Source organism: Felis catus, chromosome B2, assembly GCF_018350175.1.
Source record: "Felis catus isolate Fca126 chromosome B2, F.catus_Fca126_mat1.0, whole genome shotgun sequence".
NCBI classification, from domain to species: domain Eukaryota; kingdom Metazoa; phylum Chordata; class Mammalia; order Carnivora; family Felidae; genus Felis; species Felis catus.
The window spans coordinates 129,564,745-129,587,802 of NC_058372.1; the positions used below are offsets into that span (position 1 = coordinate 129,564,745).

Genomic DNA, 23,058 nt, shown 5'->3' on the forward strand with positions numbered 1-23,058 from the left:
TCCAATTAAGGACAACTACAACTACAAGAAAAAAAAAATTACAGGCCATACTGATGAACGTAGATGAAAAATCCTCAACAAAATATTAGCAAACTGAATTCAACAATATATAAAAAAGATGGCATACCATGATCAAGTGGAATTTATTTCAGGGATGCAAGAATGATAAAACATCTCCAAATTAATCAACGTGATACACCACATTAACAAAGTGAAGGATAAAAATCTTACAATCACCTCAATAGATGCAGAAAAAGCATTTGACAAGGTTTAACATTGATTCATGATAAAATCTCGTAACAACCTGAGTACAGAGTGAACATACCTTAACATAATAAAGGCTACATATGACAAGCCCATAGTTGTCATCAGGCTCAATGGTGTAAAGCTGAACGCTTTTCTTATAAGATCAGGAACATGACAAGGATGCCTACTCTTGTCACTTTTATTCAACATGGCACTAGAAGCTTTAGCCACAGCAATTAGGTGGGAAAAAGAAATAAAAGCCATCCAAATCGAAAAGGGAAAAATAAAACTTTTTCTACTTGCAGATTACATATAATAGATATAAAATCCTAAAAACTCCACCAAAAATTGTTAGAGCTAATTTAAAAATTCAGTAAAGTTGAAGGATACAAAATCAATACACAAAAATCAGTTGCGTTCCTACACCTTGACAATGAACTGCCAGTAAGAGAAATTAAGTAAATAATCCACTTACAATTACATCAAAATGAGTGATTTTTGAGGAATAAATTTAATCAATGAGGAGAAAGATCTATACACTGAGAACTATAAGACATTGATGAAAGAAATTGAAGAAGACAAAAATAAATGGAAAGATAATATGTGTTCATGGATTAGAAAAATTAATATTGTTAAAATATCCATACTACTGGAAGCAGTTTGATAGGGATTCAATACAACCAAAATTCCAGTGGCATTTTTCACAGAAATAGTATGATATTGGCATAAATAGAGACACATAAATCAATGCAACATAATAGAGAGCCCAGAAATAAACCCATGAATATGCGGTCAACTAATTGTCCATAAAAGAGCCAAGAATATACAATGGAATAAAGGCTAGTCTCTTCCATACATGGTGTTGGAGAAACTGGCCAGCCAAATATAAAAGAATGAAACTCTCCTCTATCTTACATCATACACAAAACCAAGTCAAAGTACTTGAATGAAAGACCTGAAACCATAAAACTCCTTAGAAGAAAACATAGGGGATAAGCTCCTTGACATCACTCTTGGCAATGATTTTTTTTTTTTTTTGGATTTGACACCAAAAGCAAACATAATAAAAGCAAAAATAAACAAGTGAAATGACATCAAATAAAAAGATTTTGCACAGGAAATTATCAACAAAATAAAAAGGCAACCTACCAAATGGGAGAACATATTTACAAATCATATATATTATAAGGGGTTAATATCCAAAACATATAAATGACTCATACAACTCAATATCAAAACCAAAACAAAACAAAACAAAACAAAACAAAATATTTTAAAAATGGGCAGAGGTACTGAACAGACATTTCTCCAAAGAAGATATACAAATGACCAACATATGAAAAGGTGTTCAATATCACTAATTATCAGGGAAATACAAATCAAAAGTACGAGTTATCACCTTACACCTGTTATAGTGGCTACCATCAAAAAGATAAGAGATAACAAGTTGAAAAGGATATGCAAAAAGGGGACCCCTTGTGCATTGTTGGTGGAAATGGAAGTTGGTTCACCCTCTATGGAAAATAGTATGAAAATTCTTCAAAAAATTGAAAATAGAACTACCATATGATCTAGCAATTCCACTTCTGGGTATAAATCCAAAGGAAATGAAAATGGAATAATGAAGAGATATCTGCACTCCCATGTTCCTTGCAGCATTATTCACAGTGGCCAAGCTATAGAAACAACTAAGGGACACCTATGTGGCTCAGTCGGTTAAGCATCCGACTTTGGCTCAGGTCATGATCTCACAGTTTGTAGGTTCGAGCCCTGTGTCCAGCTCTGTGCTGACAGCTCAGAGCCTGGAGTCTGCTTCAGATTCTGTGTCTCCTTCTCTCTCTGCCCCTCTCCCTCTCCCTCTCGCACTCTCTGTCTCAAAAATAAATAAATGTTAGAAACAACCAAAGTGCCTATCAATGGATGAATGGGGAAAGAAGATGTGTTATACAGATACAATGGGATATTATTGAGCCATGAGAAAGAAGGAAATGTTACCATTTGCGACAATGTGGATGGACCTTGTGAACATTATGCAAAATTAAATAAGCCAGATGGAGAAAGGCAAATACTTCATGGTACCACTTATATATGGAAACTTAAAAAAAAAGTCAAACTCATAGAAAGAGTAGAAAGAGAAAGCAGAATCGTGGTTGCCAAGGGCTGGGGGTTGAGAGAAATAGGGAGAGGTTGGTAAAAAAAGTACGAGCTTTCAGCTATGAGATGCATAAGGTTTGAAGATTTATTTTTATTTTTTTTTAATATATGAAATTTATTGACAAATTGGTTTCCATACAACACCCAGTGCTCATCCCAAAAGATGCCCTCCTCAATACCCATCACCCACCCTCTCCTCCCTCCCACCCCCCATCAACCTTCAGTTTGTTCTCAGTTTTTAGGAGTCTCTTATGCTTTGGCTTTCTCCCACTCTAACCTCATTTTTTTTCCTTCCCCTCCCCCATGGGTTTCTGTTAAGTCTCTCAGGATCCACATAAGAGTGAAACCATATGGTATCTGTCTTTCTCTGTATGGCTTATTTCACTTAGCATCACACTCTCCAGTTCCATCCACGTTGCTACAAAAGGCCATATTTCATTTTTTCTCATTGCCACGTAGTATTCCATTGTGTATATAAACCACAATTTCTTTATCCATTCATCAGTTGATGGACATTTAGGCTCTTTCCATAATTTGGCTGTTGTTGAGAGTGCTGCTATGAACATTGGGGTACAAGTGGCCCTATGCATCAGTACTCCTGTATCCCTTGGATAAATTCCTAGCAGTGCTATTGCTGGGTCATAGGGTAGGTCTATTTTTAATTTTCTGAGGAACCTCCACACTGCTTTCCAGAGCGGCTGCACCAATTTGCATTCCCACCAACAGTGCAAGAGGGTTCCCGTTTCTCCACATCCTCTCCAGCATCTATAGTCTCCTGATTTGTTCATTTTGGCCACTCTGACTGGCGTGAGGTGATACCTGAGTGTGGTTTTGATTTGTATTTCCCTGATAAGGAGCGACGCTGAACATCTTTTCATGTGCCCGTTGGCCATCCGGATGTCTTCTTTAGAGAAGTGTCTATTCATGTTTTCTGCCCATTTCTTCACTGGGTTATTTGTTTTTCGGGTGTGGAGTTTGGTGAGCTCTTTATAGATTTTGGATACTAGCCCTTTGTCCGATATGTCATTTGCGAATATCTTTTCCCATTCCGTTGGTTGCCTTTTAGTTTTGTTGGTTGTTTCCTTTGCTGTGCAGAAGCTTTTTATCTTCATAAGGTCCCAGTAATTCACTTTTGCTTTTAATTCCCTTGCCTTTGGGGATGTGTCGAGTAAGAGATTGCTACGGCTGAGGTCAGAGAGGTCTTTTCCTGCTTTCTCCTCTAAGGTTTTGATGGTTTCCTGTCTCACATTCAGGTCCTTTATCCATTTTGAGTTTATTTTTGTGAATGGTGTGAGAAAGTGGTCTAGTTTCAACCTTCTGCATGTTGCTGTCCAGTTCTCCCAGCACCATTTGTTAAAGAGGCTGTCTTTTTTCCATTGGATGTTCTTTCCTGCTTTGTCAAAGATGAGTTGGCCATACATTTGTGGGTCTAGTTCTGGGGTTTCTATTCTATTCCATTGGTCTATGTGTCTGTTTTTGTGCCAAGGTTTGAAGATTTAATGTAAAACATTGTGACTATAATTGATAACACTAAATTTATATAATTGAAATTTGTTAAGAGAATATAACTTTTTTGCTTCATCAAAACAACATAAATCAATGCTGCTTATTTTAATATTATGTTTATACTTTTAACATATAGATTTGTTCAATTTTTTAAAGTTTTTAATTTGAATTCCAGTATAGTTAACATACAGTGTTATATTAGTTTCAGGTGCACTATAGTATAGTGATTCAACAATGCTATATATTACTCAGGGCCCATCATGGTAAGTGTACTCTTAATCCCCTTCACCTATATCAACTATCCTTCCCCCCACCCCACCCCCACCTCTGGTAACCATCAGTTTGTTCTCTATAGTTAAGAGTTTCTTTCTTGGTTTCTCTCTCTCTTTTTCGTCCTTTGTTCATTTGTTTCTTAAATTCTGCATATGATTTGCTTAAATTTTACAGTTTCCTAATGAGGCTGTAACCATAAGGAATTTATACCATGTTTATGTAAGTTACATACACTTGAATATATGTCATATTCAGGTAATTTGTCAACACTGGGTATCATATATTCTTTTTCCTTGAAAAGGGGTCTACTCACTACTGAAGTTGGAGAGATGATGTCCTGGGGCCCTGAAAGAAATAGGGCATGAATAGATTATATGCAGCACTCACATTTGCATTGTAATTAGTTATGGATTCCTATTGGCATGAGGGCATTAAATGTTTTGTAAATGTTTCTTTGTGACTAGGGATGTAGAATTGTGGCAATAGTTCCTGTTTCATAATTCAACTTTGTCCATCACCAACTTGTAGAAAATAGGGTTTAAAGAAATCAGCTAGAGTGGCCTGCTTTCAACACTGAGAGTTAGTGATGCAAGGCCATGTCAGCTCCTACCAAAGATTCCTACTCACGCTCGGGGCACATAAGTAAGGTAAGGAACTGCGGACTGAGAGGAACATAGATCAGCTTCCCCAAGTTCTCGTCAACAAGATCACCATCCCAAGAGTAGATACCTGCAAGAAGTCTGTCCACTGAATCTGTGAATTTACAGCTGAGACTTTGATCTGTTTTCACAGTGTCACTTTTGGTATGTTCATCTTTAAGACATCTTCATCATTTGAACCATGTTTGTTTTTTTGTGGTGCCAAGATTGTACTTTCAAATTTTCTTTAGGGTCACGGAAGGATGCCGGCTGTGGTCCGTGCACTCACAGAAACTATAAACCATCTTTGAGGAAGGACTCAGTCTACCTGAAGAGTGTGTTGAAGGGAAAAGTAAAACAAAGTCGTGGAACTGCAAGAAGAGGATGAAATGGATGAAGAAAAAGAGAAGAAAACCATGTCTCAGCCTCAAAGTAAGGCTTTTTGGTGTAGACATACATAGTTTCTAAATGGATGGTACAAATTCATCTAAATGAACAAAGTATGGATTATAAAAATGTTTAGTCTATTTGTGAGAATCATGCTTGTTGAGAACAAATTTAATTATTCAAATTCAAAAATCAATATTTAAAGGCTTACGACTAAACTATTACCTATGAAAGGCATGGCTCATTTGCTACATTCTGTTTATGCTTTTCTGTTTCACTTTTATCAGTTCCTCAGGACAGGAGGATGGTGTAAAAAGGGGTTTACCAGAAGTGAGTATTGAGTAACAGTCTCATCTTAAAATAGTTTTGTAACTTGTTATGCAAAATCACAGTTGAGAAAAAAACCATTTAGTGTCATTAAGCAGATCAATTATACTATCTCTACACCTAGTATTTTTTAGTCCCTTCTCTTTCACAGAGAATGTTCTATTTGTATGAATAAAGCAGCCAGTACATGCTCACCTTCAAGCCTCTTGCAAGTATAGCAATGTATCAGAGGAAAATTTTCACATAATTGCAATTTGGGTTAAAATAAACAATACAACTATGTCATTTCACAAATTGTAGGCAGGAATAAGATTTAGCTAATACCAAAATAGTACAATTTCACCACTAATTTTCTACCCTTCCTATATACCATGCACAGAAAAATAAGCTTACTAGACAATAAGAAATTTACTTTTCTATGAGTTATCTGTTGCATTCTTTTATATTTTTTTTTTGTAAGTTTTCCAAGCTTGTATAGATTTAGACATTGCTCTTTGAGGGTAGGTAACAGGATAAGAGAAATCCTTTGTTTTGGAAAATCCTTATTTTTCGGTTCTTCTGTGGTCTTTGATGTTGTTCTTGGATTCTTTATTGGTGGTTAAGAGCATGAACTTTTGTGTTGGACACCAGGATTTGAATCTAGGGTCCTTTGCTTGCTGGTGCTGTGACAGTGGACAGGAGATTTTAAGGCTCATTCTTCCCCTGTCAAATGGGGTTGGGTTGTACAGACTTCATCAATTTGTGATGAAAATTAAACAAGATAATATATGAAAATGTTAGCATAGTGCTTGGCACACTGCAACTGATGAATAAGTATCAGTTAACTTTAATATAGGTATTAGCATTATGGGGTTGACATATTTTTAAATGAGCTGATGTCTGCTAGTAATTGTACAGTTAAACACTGAGCTTCAAAGGGTATCTTAGTCCATGTAGGCTTTACGCTATATAGGAAAAATACTCTAGACTTTATGGCTTATCAATAGCAGAAATTGATTTGTCACAGTTCTGGAGACTGGGAAGTCTAAGATCAAGGTGCCAACAGATTTGGTGTCTGGTGAGAGCCCGCTTCCTGGTTCATAGATGGCCGTCTACTTGTTGTGTTCTCACATGACAGAAGGGGCAGGAGAGCTCCATGGGACCACTTTTATAAGAACATGAATCTCATTCTTGAGGGCTCCATCCTCATGACCTAATCACCTCCCAAGGTCCTCCTTCCTAACACCATCACGTTGAGGATTGGATTACAACATGAATTTTTGGCAGGCACCATTATTCAGTGTAGAGGGAGGGGTTAGAAACTCCAGTAAGCTGTGTATATTGAGTAATGATGGCTGGTTTGTAGTACTGAGGTATAGATTTTCTCCCATATCAAGAAGTAATTTAAAGCTTATTAGATATTAAAATATTTAATATCTTAAAAATTAACCAACTTGTTTTATAGTCTTATTTATATGTATTTCCATAAATAATATTTTATGTAGAGAAGATAAATGCAAAAAGATTCGCTTATGAATCAGTATTTTTCTAATCTGAGTGTGCTGGAGAAAAATGTATATTATATGACATATAACATGGTTTCTTCATAAAGCTAACCAGTGCACTGAAATAAGGAGATGCTAAAATTATCAGGGAATATTTTTCTAAGGACTGTAGGTATAAAATTTTCAGAGCAGGGATTTGGACACTGTGGTCTAGCTACTGATAAAGGATGCTGTATCAGGGTCCCATCGGGAAACAGATGGCACATTCAAGTTAGAATAATTCCGTGAGGGTTTATAAAGAAAGGTAATATTTAAAGGCATAGGCAGAGTGGGAACTATATGTATTCTATATGTGATACCCCAGGTCTGAGAATCACGAGTAGAGAGAGATATTCAGAACCAGGAAGGAGAGGGAATCATGTAGAACAGACCACTTTAGAAGAACAGTGACCTGTGGAGAACACAGAGAGCCCTTCTGTTTCAAATAAATTCCTGGACCCCATCCGGCTGCTTCTGCTCTCCTGCTAGATCTCCCTATTGGCCAAGCCCAAGAGAAGTTAAAGGGTAGAGGAAACTATTGCAATAGCCCATAGAGATCAACCACCCAGGGTAGAGCGTAGGATGGTGAGAGGTAGAAAGTAGATGTGAAGGGGCAAACAGAAGATGCCTGCATACATGTTGACATTATAAAAATCTAGAATTTATTTTTTCTTGTTATTATATTTATTGCTGGTGAGTGCTTATAAAAGAGTTGAAGCTTTATTTTATTTTTTTTTCAACATTTATTTATTTTTGGGACAGAGAGAGACAGAGCATGAACGGGGGAGGAGCAGAGAGAGAGGGAGACACAGAATCGGAAACAGGCTCCAGGCTCTGAGCCATCAGCCCAGAGCCCCACGCGGGGCTCGAACTCCCGGACCGCGAGATCGTGACCTGGCTGAAGTCGGACGCTTAACCGACTGCGCCACCCAGGCGCCCCGAGTTGAAGCTTTATAAACATGCACTGCACAAGATCCTTACAGGAATTAAATTTTAAGCTACTTTTTGAACAATGGAAGAAAAGACCGTAGCTTAAAACCCATGTTTTGTTAAAAACAAACAAACAAACAAACAAACAAACAAACAGTGCTAGATCTCCTAAATCTCATTATGCCTGGGTGCCACCCTCTAAAATGTCATCTCAGTGCCCTGAGCTCCAAAGTTCAGCTCAGTGCTCACTTGTGTCATTCATTCACTCATCTTTCAACAAATATTTACTGACAGTCTCTAATTATTGTGTTAAGTTTTGGGTAAAAAGTAGTAAACTGGCAAAGTATTAAGTGGAGACATAATCTCCATTCTGAATCTAAGAATATTTTATTAAACCAATGGTTTGGTAGAGAACAGTTTTGAATCACATAGAGAAAGATTTAAATAGTTTAGTAAATCTGTGTTCATAAAGATAATCAAGAGGGACAGAACCATGTGATCACTGAAAGTCCAAATATAATATTAAAACATAAAAATCTGAGACTTTGCATAGCAGCCATTTACGTAGTAAGGGGCCACAGACTTTTTAGGCAGCATAGTCCCTCCCTCCCAAAAGAAAGACCTTTATCTTAAATTTTAAGGTGTCCAATTCTGGAAAAGCTGATCCAAATATGAATTGTGAGACAAAGCACAGGGTGCTAGCAGGATCTGGAAAGCACTGCTGAATATAGTAACCAAAGAACCACCTGCAATCATGCTAATTTCCTACTCTGCACAGTCTAATGCAGTGGGCACTAATAACCATTAGTTACGGTGGCTCTTATGCACTGAAAATGCCACTGAGACTAAGGAACTGAATTTGAAATTTTGCTTCATCTTAATTAATTTAAATTTAAATAGCTACATGTGGCTACAATAATGGACAGTGAAGATCTAGAACAAGATGTGCAAGATGGGGCTTGCTGATTCATTTAACCTCATTTCCTTTTTTTTAAAAAAAAATTTTTTTTTCAACGTTTATTTATTTTTGGGACAGAGAGAGAGACAGAGCATGAACGGGAGAGGGGCAGAGAGAGAGGGAGACACAGAATCAGAAACAGGCTCCAGGCTCGGAGCCATCAGCCCAGAGCCTGACGTGGGGCTCGAACTCCCAGACCGCAAGTTCGTCACCTGGCTGAAGTCGGACGCTTAACCGACTGCGCCACCCAGGAGCCCCTAACCTCATGTCCTTTTTTGACAGGGCTAACAACAGCTGTTCATTTACTCATACACCATCATGTGCCTAGCAGCATAGAAAGGAATTTCCATAGAGAGGAAATCAAAGATAGGTTTAAGAAGGTAACAAGTGTTGGCAAGGAGATGCAGAAATCAGAACCCTTGTGCATTGCTGGTTATGAATGTAAACTAGTGCAGCTCCTGTGAAAAACGGTGTGAGGATAGCGCAAAAAATTACACAGAGAATGACATGATCCAGCAACTCCACTTCTGGGTATGGACTCCAGAAAAATGAAACAAAAGACTGAAAAAGAAATAGCATTCAGCCTTTAAAAGGAAAAAGATTTGGGGGCGCCTGGGTGGCGCAGTCGGTTAAGCATCCGACTTCAGCCAGGTCACAATCTCGCGCTCTGTGAGTTCGAGCCCCGCGTCAGGCTCTGGGCTGATGGCTCAGAGCCTGGAGCCTGTTTCCGATTCTGTGTCTCCCTCTCTCTCTGCCCCTCCCCGTTCATGCTCTGTCTCTCTCTCTGTCCCAAAAATAAATAAACATTGAAAAAAAAATCTTTAAAAAAAAAGGAAAAAGATTTGGGTCACCTGGGTGGCTCAGTCGGTTAAGATCTGACTCTTGACTTCAGCTCAGGTCATGATCTCATGGTTTGTGAGATTGAACCCTGCATTTGGCTCTGCGCTGACAGGATGGAGCCTGCTTGGGATTCTCTCTCTCTCTCTCTCTCTCTCTGCACCTCCCCCCTTAAAATAAATAAATATTTTTTTAGAAAAAGGAAAAAGATTCTGACACATGTTGTAACGTAGATAAATCCTGACCATTATGCTGAGTGAAACAAGCCAGCTAGTTACAAAGGAACAAAGATTGTGCCATTTCACTTCTATGATGTATCTAGAGTAGTCAAAATGATATACACAGTAGGTAGAATGATGGTTGCCAGGGGCTGCAGAGAGGCGGGGATGGAGAATTAGTGTTTAATGGGCACAGAGTTGTCAGTTTGGGTAGATAAAATTTTCTGGAAATGGATGGCGATGGTCACACAATAGTGTGACTGTACCCATGCAACTAAACTTTGCACTTTCAAATGGTTACAATAGTAAATTTTAAGTCACATATATTTTATCACACACACAAAAAGGTGAAACATATGTCCTCAAGGAGTTTACAAACTAGCGTGGCAAAGAGAAACGGTGGCTGGTGATAGGTACATGGTGTGGGGATAAAAAAATGTTTATTTAGCTGAGGGCTATGGAGGAGTTGCATCTGAGGGGGTAGCAGGGCTAGATGTCCTTCCAATCCTGAGATTCAATGGGTTTATGAGCGCTTCAAATTTGGGATGGCAGTAGGGTATGAGATAGTGTATACAGAGGACAAGGCATCATGAGGCAGCTATGCCTTTCTCCAAGTGCTTTCCCTGCTTTATCTGGATTTACCCTAGAGTCCTCATCCATATTCATAGTTCAGACTGGAGGTGAGAGCCAAACTTTCCAGAAAAAATGTATAAAACATAGGAGACCTACCTGGAAGCCTAGAAGGAGGTGGGCACACCAGCTGCAGAAAAGCCAGGTCAGTCTAGACTCTGTCATTACCAATATCTTCATCCCTTCATAATCTAAGTCTCAAAGATACCACTCCCTCATAACCAACTTGCATTTTTCCAACTGAATCTTTCTAACCCCCTCACTGCACAACTTCTTGATACCTGGAACGTCCAATCCATTAACCTAACACCTTTACACTTTGCCTCAACACCATCATTCATGTCCTCTCTTCTCTCCCTCCTTGGTTTAAATGCAACGGTCCTTCCTTATTATTCTCTTGCATAGATGCTCCATGCTCTTGTCCCTCTCTCCTCCATCCTATTCAGCTGGCCAACACTAAACTTTCTTGTATCTAGACCTCTGCCTAGCATTATTTGTACCCAAGTAGGCAAATGAGACTGGTCAGAACACGTAACTATTCTGACTGGTCTCCCTTTATATCCATGATCTGTGACTTCAAATGGACCCTATTGTTATCCAGCAATCTGACTATATTTTCAAAGTTCATTTACTCTCTCACAACCCCTGGATGATGTTTCAAGCTGACTACCCTCTTCTCAAACTTCCGTCTCTACTCCTCACTCTCCACCAATAACTTTGCCTCTTCACTGAGAAAACATATTCCTGCCTCCACATTCACCAGCATCTGTGCCCATATATTCTGCCTCTCCTCCTGCAATCAGAAAAAAATTCTATCTTCTCCAATTTAACCCCAACATTGCATGTGCATTGGATTCCATCGTTGGTCATCTGCTCAAGAACATTGCTTCAGTAATGATCTTTTGTCTCCCGCATCATCACTTGTTCCTTCTTTTTTGGCTTATGTCCATGAGCATACAAACCGGTGTATCTTCTAATTAAAAATAAAAATCTCCGTCTTGACCTTGTATTTCCTTCCAGCCTTTGCCTCGTTTTTCTGTCTCCATTTACTCTTTTTTTTATTCTCTCTGGGCCCAATCCAAACATGTGTTGATAACTACACACTACCCAAATTCTTCTTATCAAGTGTGCATTGACCTCCACATGGCCAAGCCCATCGCTCAGTTTTCAGTTCTAATTTTACCGACTTTAGCAGTGTTTGATAGAGTTTGCTCGTTCTTGAAACATTGCTTTCTTTCACGTGGCTTCTGGAGCACCATTCTTTGTTAGTCTATCTCCTGTATCACTGATTATGCCTTTTCATTCTCCTTTTTTTGCTTCTTCCTCCTCCTTGATCCCTGACCTTTGGAGTGCCCCATGGCTCAGACTGCAGACATCTAAATTCTACCTGCACACCACCGATACACTAAAGACTTCCCAATTGATATCATCATCCCAGACACATCTATCCAAATGCCTTCTTGACAACTCAAACTTAAAGTGTCCAAAATGTAACTCTTTGTTCCCAGCAATCTCCCCTCTCCTCCCCCCACCCCGGGACTTCCTGCTCAAGCAGTCTTCCTGGTTAGCGTAAGGAACCTCTTTTCTTCTAATTGCTCTGAGTAAAAACCTTAACTCACTTCTTTTACTCTCTCATGTCCTGCACCCAATTAATCAACCAGTCGTGTCAGATTCTCTTTGGGAATATACCCAGAACCTGCCCACTTCTTACCAGCTCTACTGCTATGGTTTTTTATCAGTCAGGGTTGTCCAGTGAAACAGAACTGTATGCAAATATATATATGAAACATTACAGAGGCTGAGAACTTCCAAGATCTGCAGTAGGCAAGATGGGGACCCAGGAAAGTTGGTGGTATAATTCCAGTCTGAGTCCGAAGGCCTGAAAAGCAGGAAAGCAAATGGTATAACTTCCAGTTTGAGGCCAAGTCTGAAGGCAGGAAAAAGTTGATATCCAAGCTCAAAGACAGGCCTAGAGAGGATCAATTCTCCCTTACCCAGCCTGCTGTTCCATTCAGGCCTTCAACAGATTGGATGACACCCACCCATATTAGGGTGGGCAATCTGCTTTACTCATTCTATAGATTCAAATGTTAATCTCATCTAAAACACTCTTACAGACACATCCAGAATAATCTTTACCCAATACCTGGGCACCCCATTGCCTAGTGGAATTGACAGATAAAATTAACACGCATGGTTTCCTAACTGGTCGGCCTTCTTCCATCCTCTCCCCCTAACTGGTCAACACAATAGCAAATTAAAAAAAAAAAAAAAGCCGTATCAGGTCACTCCTCTACTACAAATTCTTCAAAGTCTTCCTTTCTCAATCAGAGTAAACTTTTAAAGCTATCATGACCACCAGGGCCCTACGTGCTCCATTCTCCAACCCTAGCTCCATCACCCATCCATCCATTGCTCTCCCCCCACCCTCCATTCTGTTCTACCCACTTTGATACTAATCCAAGAAGCCAAAAATGCTCCGGCCTCAGGGCCTCTACACCTACAATCTCTCTGTCTGAAATGGTCATACCCAAATATCCACATTACTTCCTCCTTCAACTGTTTTTGTTTTGTTTTGTTTTTTATCTTGGAAGCCTTTGAAATAAACTTTTTTTTTTTTTAGTTTATTATAGCACTGTTCAATCTCTCTTAATTTGCTTTACTTTTATTTAAAAAATTTTTTTAATGTTTATTTATTTTTGAGGGAGGGAGAGACAGAGCATGAGTAGGGAAGGGGCAGGGAGAGAGGGAGACACAGAATCTGAAGCAGGCTCCAGGCTCCGAGCTATCAGCACAGACCCCGACGCAGGACTGTAACCCACGGACTCTGAGATCGTGACCTGAGCCAAAGTCGGATGCTTAACCGCCCGAGTCACCCAGGTGCCTGTAGCTTTACTTTAAATAAACGTTATTTTTAGAACAGTTTTAGATTTACAGAAAAATTGCAAGGACAGTATAGAGTGTTTTCATAAACCTCGTACCCATTATTACCTCTCCTATTATTACCATCTTCTAATTAATATGGCACACCATCACAACTAACGAACAAATCTTGATACTCTATTGCTAATGAAAGTCCATCCTTTGTTCAGATTTCCTTACTTTTTACCTCATGGCCCTTTTCTGTTCCGGGATCCCATTCAGGATCTCATGTATATATTTAGGTGACATGTCTCCTTAGGCTCCTCTAGACTGTAGCAGTTTTTCAGACTTTCCTTGTTTCTGATGACATGGACAGCTCAGAGAAATATTGGCCATGTATTTTGGAGGGTGTCCCTCTGTTGTCATGTTTTTCTTATAAGAACTGCGGTCATGGGCTTGGGGGAGGAAAGCCACAGAGGTAAAGTGACATTTTCATCACATCATATCATGAGTGCATACTAACAATATGATTTATGGCTGTGAATATGGACCTTGATCTTCTGGCTGAGGTGGTGTCTCCATTGTGAAGTTATCCTTTATCTCCTTTCTACGCCTTATATTTTGGGAGAAGTCACTGTGGGCAGGCCATACTTAAGGAGTGGGAAGTTATGCTTGTCCTTAAGGGTCGAGTATCTACATAAACTTTTACGAATTCTTCTGCAGGGGAGATTGATCTCTTTAGCATTTATTGATTTATTCAACTACTTATACCATTAGGAACTCATGGATTTTCTTTTTACTTCGGATTGTAGTCTAATACTACTGTATTGTCTGTGTGTGTTTAACATTCCCTAACTTTTAAGTGTCAGTCTGATTTTCAAGGTACTTACCACCATTTAGCGTAATGTACACTTTATGTGTTTGTCTTTCCCCACTGGAATGCCAGGTCTTCGAAGTCATGACGGTCTCGGTATTTTTAACCACGGTAAGTATCCTCAGCCCTTGGGTGGACGCTCATTTGGTACTGAATGAATGAATGAATGAATGAATGAATGAATGAATGAATGAATGAAGCCGGCTGGGGTTCTAGCTGGGCTTCTGGCCCACTTGAGGCGGGTGAGTCCAAGGGGGATCTGAGTTGGCGGTGCTCGACCTCAGTGTATACGCTCAGGCTCGTGGCCCGCCGCCTCGCGGGTCTCCGCAGGTGCACGGCTGGGGGCCACACCCACACTCAGAACCCAAGCACGCGGCCGCGCCCCGCGGAACGCAGCGGCCGGCAAACGTCACCGGCGCAAGGGGGATTCCTGGGGAAAGTCCGGCGCCCCCGGGCCCCTCCCCGCGAGGAGGGTCGGGGAGCAGGTGAGGCGCCTCGGGCCGCCGCGGAGACCGTCCGCGGGCGCACAGACGAGGTGAGGCTGCAGGAGCGGCGCGGCCCCGGGCTGCCGGCCCCCCGCGCTCTCGCACTCCGGGCGGGGCGGGGACGGGCGCGCGGGCGGCCGGCGCCGTCGTCCCGGGGCGGGGCCTGCTCCCCCAGCTGTGGGTGCTGCCGACGCTGCTGGGGGCTGGGTCGGCGGCGCCCTGATGCGGCGGCAGCGGCGCGGTGCTCGCGGGGCCGCGGAGGACCCCGGCCTGGGCCGCGGGAGGCGCCGGGATCCCCGCCGCCAGGAGTCGCGCGACAGGTTTCCTTCCTTCTCACGACGCCCAGCGTGGGACCGGCGCCCGCGCAGGACGTAGCTTCTCGGTTCGCACGCTCGGTCCCGTACCTGGTTCGTTTTTTCCCCCTGTGCCTCTTTTTCCCTCCCTAAGCGCCCCAGGAGGAGCGAGGACGCGCCCCGCTGAGTTGTGCGCCGAGAGCTGCGGGGGGGCGTCGGGGTGGCCTCGCTGGATGGGGCGTCGAGGGATGTCCCGGGGGAGGGATTTCGGGTCTGGCCCCGGTGCTCACGCCGCCTTTTCGCGCCTCGAGAAACACGGCCTTGGGTTTCTTATGCACATCGGAGTGATTTTTTTTTCTCCCAGTGGGCAAGGGACTGCGCATTTAGGGCTTCACAGAAATTCTTTCAGATACCTGTTGATAGGCTTCTGGCGCAAAGTCTCTAAGTAAGACTACTTTTGTTTTAAGTCGAAAGGCTGAGGTTGTTTGGAATTACTGGGGACATTACTTCGGTGTGATCGTCTGTTCACTCCCTATTTTAGCTTGCGCTTTCTCAAAAACACCCGAATGGGTGCTTCTTGACTTGAACTTGACATAATGACTCAGGAGCCAGGAAATACGAAGAAATTGATATTGCCTTGAAATAGTTCCTTCCAAGCCCACATAAGACTTTTTTTTTTTTAGAAGAATGAAGACAAGAAGTAGTGGCAACGTGACTTCAAGAACCACACCGTCCCGGGAGGGAATTCTAGACTTCGCTGGCACTAGCTGAGATCTGTTATTACTTCCTGTGGTTCTCATGCACTTGTTTAAGCCGTTTCTCAGCAAAGGGAGGAGTTGTTATTTCCACCCGGGTATCCAAAGATGAGTCACAGGGCTGCTCTTTTAAGTTGAGTCTTTGTTAATGAACTTTTGAAAAGCGAGGTTTGCTCTGGGTGTGTGTAAAGGAAGATTCAGATGCGAAATGCGAAATGCTCAGTGTTAAACTCGAGCTAGTGGTGTCGGAAGTAACAGTTCAAGTTTTCAGTTTCCTAAAGTGCCTGATGGTACAGCATACCAGCTAGGGTCACTAGGCTGATGTCAGATAACCATTGAAGTCATGTGCTTTGCCACAGAGGCCCAAGAGAAAATGAAGTTCATTATTCAATAACTGTATGTTATTACTTTCAATGGTATGGTATGGTAGAAATATGCCATTATACAAAGTGATTGAACGTCACTCTCTGAATCCAAATAATTTGGACAGTTTGTCTTTAGTAAGTTAGTGCCACGTGAAAATTTTTGAAGACGGTGGATACCAGTTGGAGCTGAGAAATTAAAATATTTAAGCTGAGAGGCCCCATGGCTCTGGGGAAGGAACTGTACTGTCTCCATGCTTAGTAGAGAAGAGGACAGCATCTCTGTTGGAGGCGAGTTGAGCTGAGGTCAGCGCAACAAACAGTTCTCAGGCACCTTCTTTGTGCCACACTCTTCACAGAGCTCTGGTTATGTAATTGTGAATACGACAGGATGTTGCTGAAAAGGGCCATAAAGACTAGTGTGGAAGGTTGGAAGAGCCAACGAAGGAGATGGGAGCTATGACCAATCTATGCCCACAGTAGAGCTTCTGTCCCAATACGACTGGTGTTTGTGCAGATCTGAGATTTTGAATGAACAGATTTTTGATGTTTCCTCATTGCTGAAAGAATGAGTAAAGTTTTAAATTTAATCACCTATTTTGTTGACAGCCTGTTGTGCTTATTCAGTAAGCATTTCATTCAGTGAATGATTTAAAAATGTATTAATTGGAAAGGCATGATTTTTAAAGTGTTTGATAACCATATTTCATATTATTTTGTGGGTAAAAAGAAACCCAGCCTGGTATTACCCCTAGACAATCACAGGTACTTATAATTTACTCACCTTTTAAAAATAAAGTAGTGGGGTGCCTAGGTGGCTGAGTTGGTTAAGCATCCAACTTTGGCTCAGGTCGTGATCTCACAGTTTGTGGGTTTGAGCCCCATGTCAGCTCTGTGTTGACAGCTTAGAGGCCTGGAGCCTGCTTTGGATTCTGTGTCTCCCTCTCTCTCTGCCCCTCCCCTGCTCACGCTCTGTTTCTATATCTCAAAAATAAACGTTAAAAAAATTTTTTTAAGTGAAAACAGAGTAGCTAATTAATGGCTTATAATTTTATAACACCATATTGAAGCAACCTACTGATCATTGTTTTTTATAGTTCAAATCAATCTTTTCTAACACACTCTTGCCGCACAAGTCAAAATGACTAAACCCACTGCGTCACAGTTTACTGTTGAGACTGAAATCTGCTGAGGTACTTTTGGACTTGATGCCAAAATCTGTTCAGTTTCTACAAGTCTGTAAGGTATGCAGCTAGTGAGGGAAACAATACTAAATTTGAGATAACTCTAATTTCCATATTTCTTTTCTCTCTTGAGGGCCTCAAAGTTACTTTATCTATGGGGAAGAAAGGGTTGAGTGTGTTCTTCATCACTGTACTCCCTGGCCTTGGTACAGGCATTACTCGTGGCAGGTGTTAGGAAGTATTTATTAATTGAATAATGAGCCTTAATGTAAAAGGGGGAGTTTTCAGGTGGAGGGAGGGATAGTCAGCCCAGCAGAAGGATCAACATTGTGTTGTCAGGGAACACCAGCCTGGTCAGTGTGGGCACGGGGTGAGAGCTGGGGAGACAGATTGGGCCGCATCACAAAGGCCCATGTGCCATGCTGGACCTGTGACTTTATCCTATGGAAGACTTCAGCAGGTGAATGATATCGTCACATATGTGTTTTGGAAAGACAATTTAGAATCAAGATGGAGAACAGATTGGATGAACACAACTCTAGCCTTAGGACACACACAGGAGATTACTATAATATTTGAGAAGAGAAATTGGAGAAGGCTTGAGTCAGGCAGTGATGGTGAGGAGTGGAAAAGAGGGAAGGAGCTGACGTGTTTAATAGGCAGAACTTGGCTACATCTTTAGAGGTGGGCAGTGAGGGGAAGGAGTTTAGGATGACTCCTACATTCCTAGTTAATGACTAAGAGTGGGATGTAAGTGAAAGAATAGGTGTGCTAAATGAGGGCCTCATTCAGTGCTTGACACATAATCAGCGCTCATGAACTTTTTGAATGAATTAATTAATAACAAAAAAAACAACAACAATAGCTAAAATGCTTATCGGTGCCAGGCACAATTCTAGGCTCATTATATGAACTCAGTCTTTTCCTCCTCACTGAAATCCTGTGAGATGGGTGCTATAATTGACTGCTTTTGACAGGTGAATGAAGTGTAATGCTAGTAATTGATAGAGGTAGGAATTGATCCCAAGCGCTTAGCTCCAGAACTTACATTCTGAACCACACTGCTTTGCTATGGTATCTCCAAGAATTAATGAATGAATGAGTGAACGAATGAAGTCTCAGACACGGTGGCAAACTCAAACTGGAGTCACTGTCTTGACGCCAACAATTGTTCCTCATTCAGGGTTAGCCCGATATATAAGATGGGCCCTCAGAGGCTCTGTTGTGCTGCATGGCACCCCTCCCCCTTGGTTCACCCCAAGGAATATCTGGTTGATCTAGGAATAGACCTAGAATAATCAGAAAATTTCTCCTGGGAATTAAAACACTTTTATGAAGACTCACTCTCGCTGAAAGTTCCCAGAGCTTCCACAACTACGTCTTCCAAGCTTCCTTGGTTACTACTCTCCCTAGACACTGAATGTTCACTGCTTTGTGTTTCTTAGAGGCAGTCAATGATCTGTTGCTAAAATCTGTAGTATTCCTCCGGGGATACTAGAAAGGCTGAAATAGAAAGGGGAAATAGAAAGGCTGGCCCGGGGGTATTAATCTACAGAGCAGGGTCCAATGGTACAAGAATTACTAACAAATTCAGGCAGGTGCATAACTCAAGTCTTACACTCCTGTTTTGTGGTCTGCCTTCTAGGGCCTGTTTTGCTCTGGTTTCACCCTGAAGCTTACCTGCCCCTCTTGTCTCTAACTTCCAGAATCTTATTAGGTGAAGCTGGCCGGCAGTGTCCCTGTCCTCTTGACTTTAACTGAGCAAAATAGCTCGTACTTCTAGGGATTAGGGCCTGTTTTCTTTCTTTTTATTTTTAATGTTTATTAATTTTTGAGAGAGAGAGAGAGACAGAGCACAGGCAGGGGAGGGGCAGAGAGAAGGAGACACAGAATCCGAAGCAGACTCCAGGCTTCTAGCTGTCAGCACAGAGCCCAACGTGGGGCCTAAACTTACAAACTGTGAGATCATGACCTGAGCCAAAGTTGGACACTTAACCGCCTGAGCCACCAAGTGCGCCACAGGGCTTGTTTTCTGTTTTCAGCATTCAGGTAGATTCCTTTGGTCTTGGTAAGGGGATTTTTGATAAACAACCCCAACTCCCTCCTTCCCCTCAAAACCTGGCCTCATCTCTTCACCATTCTCATTGTTTCACAAGTTGGATTAAGACTATGATTTTTGTTCAGGAATCAAGGTCTAACTATCTGCTCCTCACAAGCCTCACTTTGGACTATTTAAAGATTGTAAACACTGAATTATTATTCTACCTAAACTGAATCAGCAAACTCTAAGTTTGAAGTTTTAAAATATTTTCTCCATGCATGAAGGAAATGTTTCATTCAGCATTTCTTCAGATTTAACAGGAAATCAAGGTATTTATAGCTTCTCATTATATGAGACTGACATGAAGCCTTCTGGATTGATCTAGCCCACATGTTTACCCCTTGGTCTGAATCCCTGTATACCTGTCTGTAATTCATTCAGTGCTCAAATAATAAGAAAGGGAAGAGTTTGGGTTAATATTTTACGTGGGTCTGTCTTGCTTCTTCATTTTGATTGTGGTTTCTCTGCGAGCAGAGAATCACTGGGGCTGGGGGCTTTCATAGGTCTGTCAGCTTCCTTCCAGTTTTCACCATTCCGTGACTTTTGCTGATAATAAAACCATCTGTCAGATGAAGTCATTTGTTAACCACGCCTTCTACATCTGTAAATACTAGACGTTATTTGTATATCTCATGTAAGTTCTTGGTAACATTCAATAATTTGGTAACTTTTAACATAAAGCATAGTTTTAGAATTGGTAATTTCTTATTATCCTCCTTGAGCTAACTCAATGTTTTCAACTTGATTTGTGTACTGTTTTGTTTTGTTGTTTCTTTTCAGTGGCTACAGTATCCAGGTAATGCAGAAAATACTAAGTGGCCTGGAAAAGTATTCCTCATTTTGTATACCCAGCTGTTTTACTTGTTTCTCTGCTCGAGGATGTAAAGTGATACTCCTTTACTCATTGCGTAACTTATTGGGCAAAAATGTGAATTCCGACTTTACAGAGTAGTGGAAATTGCTCTGTTGCTATCTTCATATGGAAACACTCTGTTTCCAATAAACAGAGTATTATTCTGTCTTCTGTTTCAGTTTCAGGATTGCAGCAACGCATGTGTCACCTGGTTTTACTTCTAATTTTTTTTATTACGTGCCCAGGTGTATTGATTAGTGACACAGATCTGTTGATTTGAGAAAGTAGGACACAGTGTGTAAGCTGAATCATATCATGTCGGTAAATCCCTCCTGCCTTCCCTGATTACTGCATGGTAAACCAGGGCCTAGCTGATAATACATACAGCTCTTCATTAGTTACAAAATACTCTCATATATATTTCCTCTTTTCCTTCTCATAAAAGCCTGGCAAAAAGTATTATTGTTGTTATCTGTATTTGAGGTCTATACATGAGGAGGGACACTCTTGGAGAAATTAAGTGACCACCCGATTTCTCTAGAAGTAAGGTACAGACGCCCACTCCCCTGTGCTGTCGCTACCTGAGTGAAAAAGGCAACTTCACTCTCTTAGTTCTCTTGTTTCCTGCAAATAGACTGTGAGATTTGCATACAGGGGGTTTATTGAGAGGTGCTGTGGGAACAGCACTTGTCAGGGAGAGAGAGCAGCAGGATTATGCAGAGGGAGGAACTGAACCACCGTGCAGGTACAGTGGTGGGCCCAGCCTTGGAGCTGGAAGGGCCCTTCAGAATTGCTCTGCCAGCACACGAGCTGGTCATCTGAATTCCCTGCCTAAACAGGTCATTGGTTGCAGGCCACACCAGGCAGAAGGTGCCGTCTTGGAGCGAGCAGCTTTCCTTCAGTCAAGGGCAGTTCCTAGAGCTGTGAGCCTTCGGTAGTCAACATTTCTGGCAACTGGGAGAATGAGGGCCTTGGTCCTAAAGGGATCAGAGTATCACATCATCCACAACTGTTGTACGGAAGGGAATGTTTTTCTCTGCAAGGGCCTCGCTTGTGTCTTTCTGGCCCAGACGGTTGCCCTGCTGAGTGGAGCCCAGAAAGTTGGCATTTTTTCCAAGGCCCATAAAGATTTAGAATGGCTGACCGGGCAGCAGGAAGGTAAAGTAGCCTTAATCCCAGGAAGGTTAGGAGCCTGGTGAAGGAGGGCCGGGATGGGCGGAGTGGTGGTACCTGGTAGAGAAGTAACCTCTGACGCCACAGCTAACGGGAAGCCCTTATCTGTCTGGACCCAGAACAGAGGTGGAATGCGTGCTAGTCTTTGCTGTAATTCAGGGCTGTAACATTGTTGAATGGATATTAAGCTACGTTTTCTCTTTTTTCTCCCTTCTTCCCTTTCTCATTTTTCTATGCCTTTGAAAACCCCCCAGAACAGTCCAGTGACTCTCAACATGTAGCCTGTAGATTATAATCACCAGAATTACCTGGGATCTCTAAAAACAACCCCCCCCCCAACCAAACAACAAAATAGAAGACAGAGAGTCCAGGCCCACATTTGATATCTATTGGAACAGAATATTTAAGAGTGGAGCCTGTGAATTGATATTTTCAAAAAACTCCCCCACCTGATTTTTATACATGTTATAGTTTGAGAACCATAGACCCAAACTCTTATGCTTTTGCTGGTGCCCAAGCCTATTGAGATTTTTCAAATTAGCAAGAAGTTAATGAAAACCAGGGGGCCACCTGGCAGGCTTCATATAATGACACTCACCCCTAATCTTTCATAGCAAAATCCTGGTGTGGCCAAGAGAGCCTGCCCCAAATTCTTTGGCTGGCGTCTGCCCCAGATTGCTGGAAAGAGAGTGATGATTCTGACTTGGCCTTTTACTAGCTGGGTGAGAGATGCCAAATTCCTTGAATAGTCACAGGGGGGAAATCAGTGAATTTATAGGAATCAGAAAACTTTCCAGGAGAATAAGAAGGTTCCAAGAAGTTTTAGGTCAGATAAAGCTTTGAGGTACTGTCTGCTAACTTTAAATGACCATACAGGGGCACCTGGGTGGCTCAGCCTGTTGAGCATCTGACTCTTGATTTCGGCTCAGGTCATGATCCCAGGGTTGTGGAATCAAGCCCCACATTGGACTCTGCTGAGCATGGAGCCTGCCTAAGATTCTCTCTCTTTCTCTCTCTCAGTGCCTGGATGACTCAGTTGGTTAAGTGTCTGACTGGCTCAGGTTATGATTTCATGATTCATGGGTTCAAGCCCCCCATTGGGCTCTGTGCTGACAGCTCAGAGCCTGGAGCCTGCTTGGCATTCTGTGTCTCCCTCTCTTTCTGTCCCTCCCCTGCTCATGTTCTGTTTCTCTCTGTCTCTCAAAAATAAATAAACGTTTATAAAATTAAAAGGAAGAAAGATTCTCTCTCTCTCAATCCCTCTGCTCCCTCTGCCCCTCTCCCACTCTTGCATGGGCATGCACACATGCTCTCTTAAAAAAATTTTTTTAGGGGCGCCTGGGTGGCGCAGTTGGTTAAACGTCCGACTTCAGCCAGGTCACGATCTCGCGGTCCGTGAGTTCGAGCCCCACGTCGGGCTCTGGGCTGATGGCTCAGAGCCTGGAGCCTGTTTCTGATTCTGTGTCTCCCTCTCTCTCTGCCCCTCCCC

At 41.9% G+C, this 23,058-nt stretch overlaps 1 protein-coding gene across 5 annotated transcripts in view; it reads left to right on the forward strand.

Moving 5' to 3' along the window:
- The first annotated feature begins 4,786 nt into the window (after positions 1 to 4,786).
- STX11 (syntaxin 11) overlaps positions 4,787 to 23,058 on the forward strand; it is a 46,837-nt gene continuing 28,565 nt past the window's right edge. The window contains exons 1-2 of one of the 5 annotated variants that reach the window (XM_019831346.2): positions 4,787 to 4,982; positions 5,069 to 5,249. In XM_019831346.2, coding sequence (XP_019686905.1) covers positions 5,207 to 5,249 — 43 coding nt within the window. In that variant the 5' untranslated portion in view covers positions 4,787 to 4,982; positions 5,069 to 5,206. Of the gene's footprint in view, positions 4,983 to 5,068; positions 5,250 to 14,765; positions 14,899 to 14,972; positions 15,256 to 23,058 lie in introns of those variants that run through there. The other 4 variants (XM_023254470.2, XM_023254471.2, XM_003986623.6 and 1 more) reach the window with 4 other exon arrangements.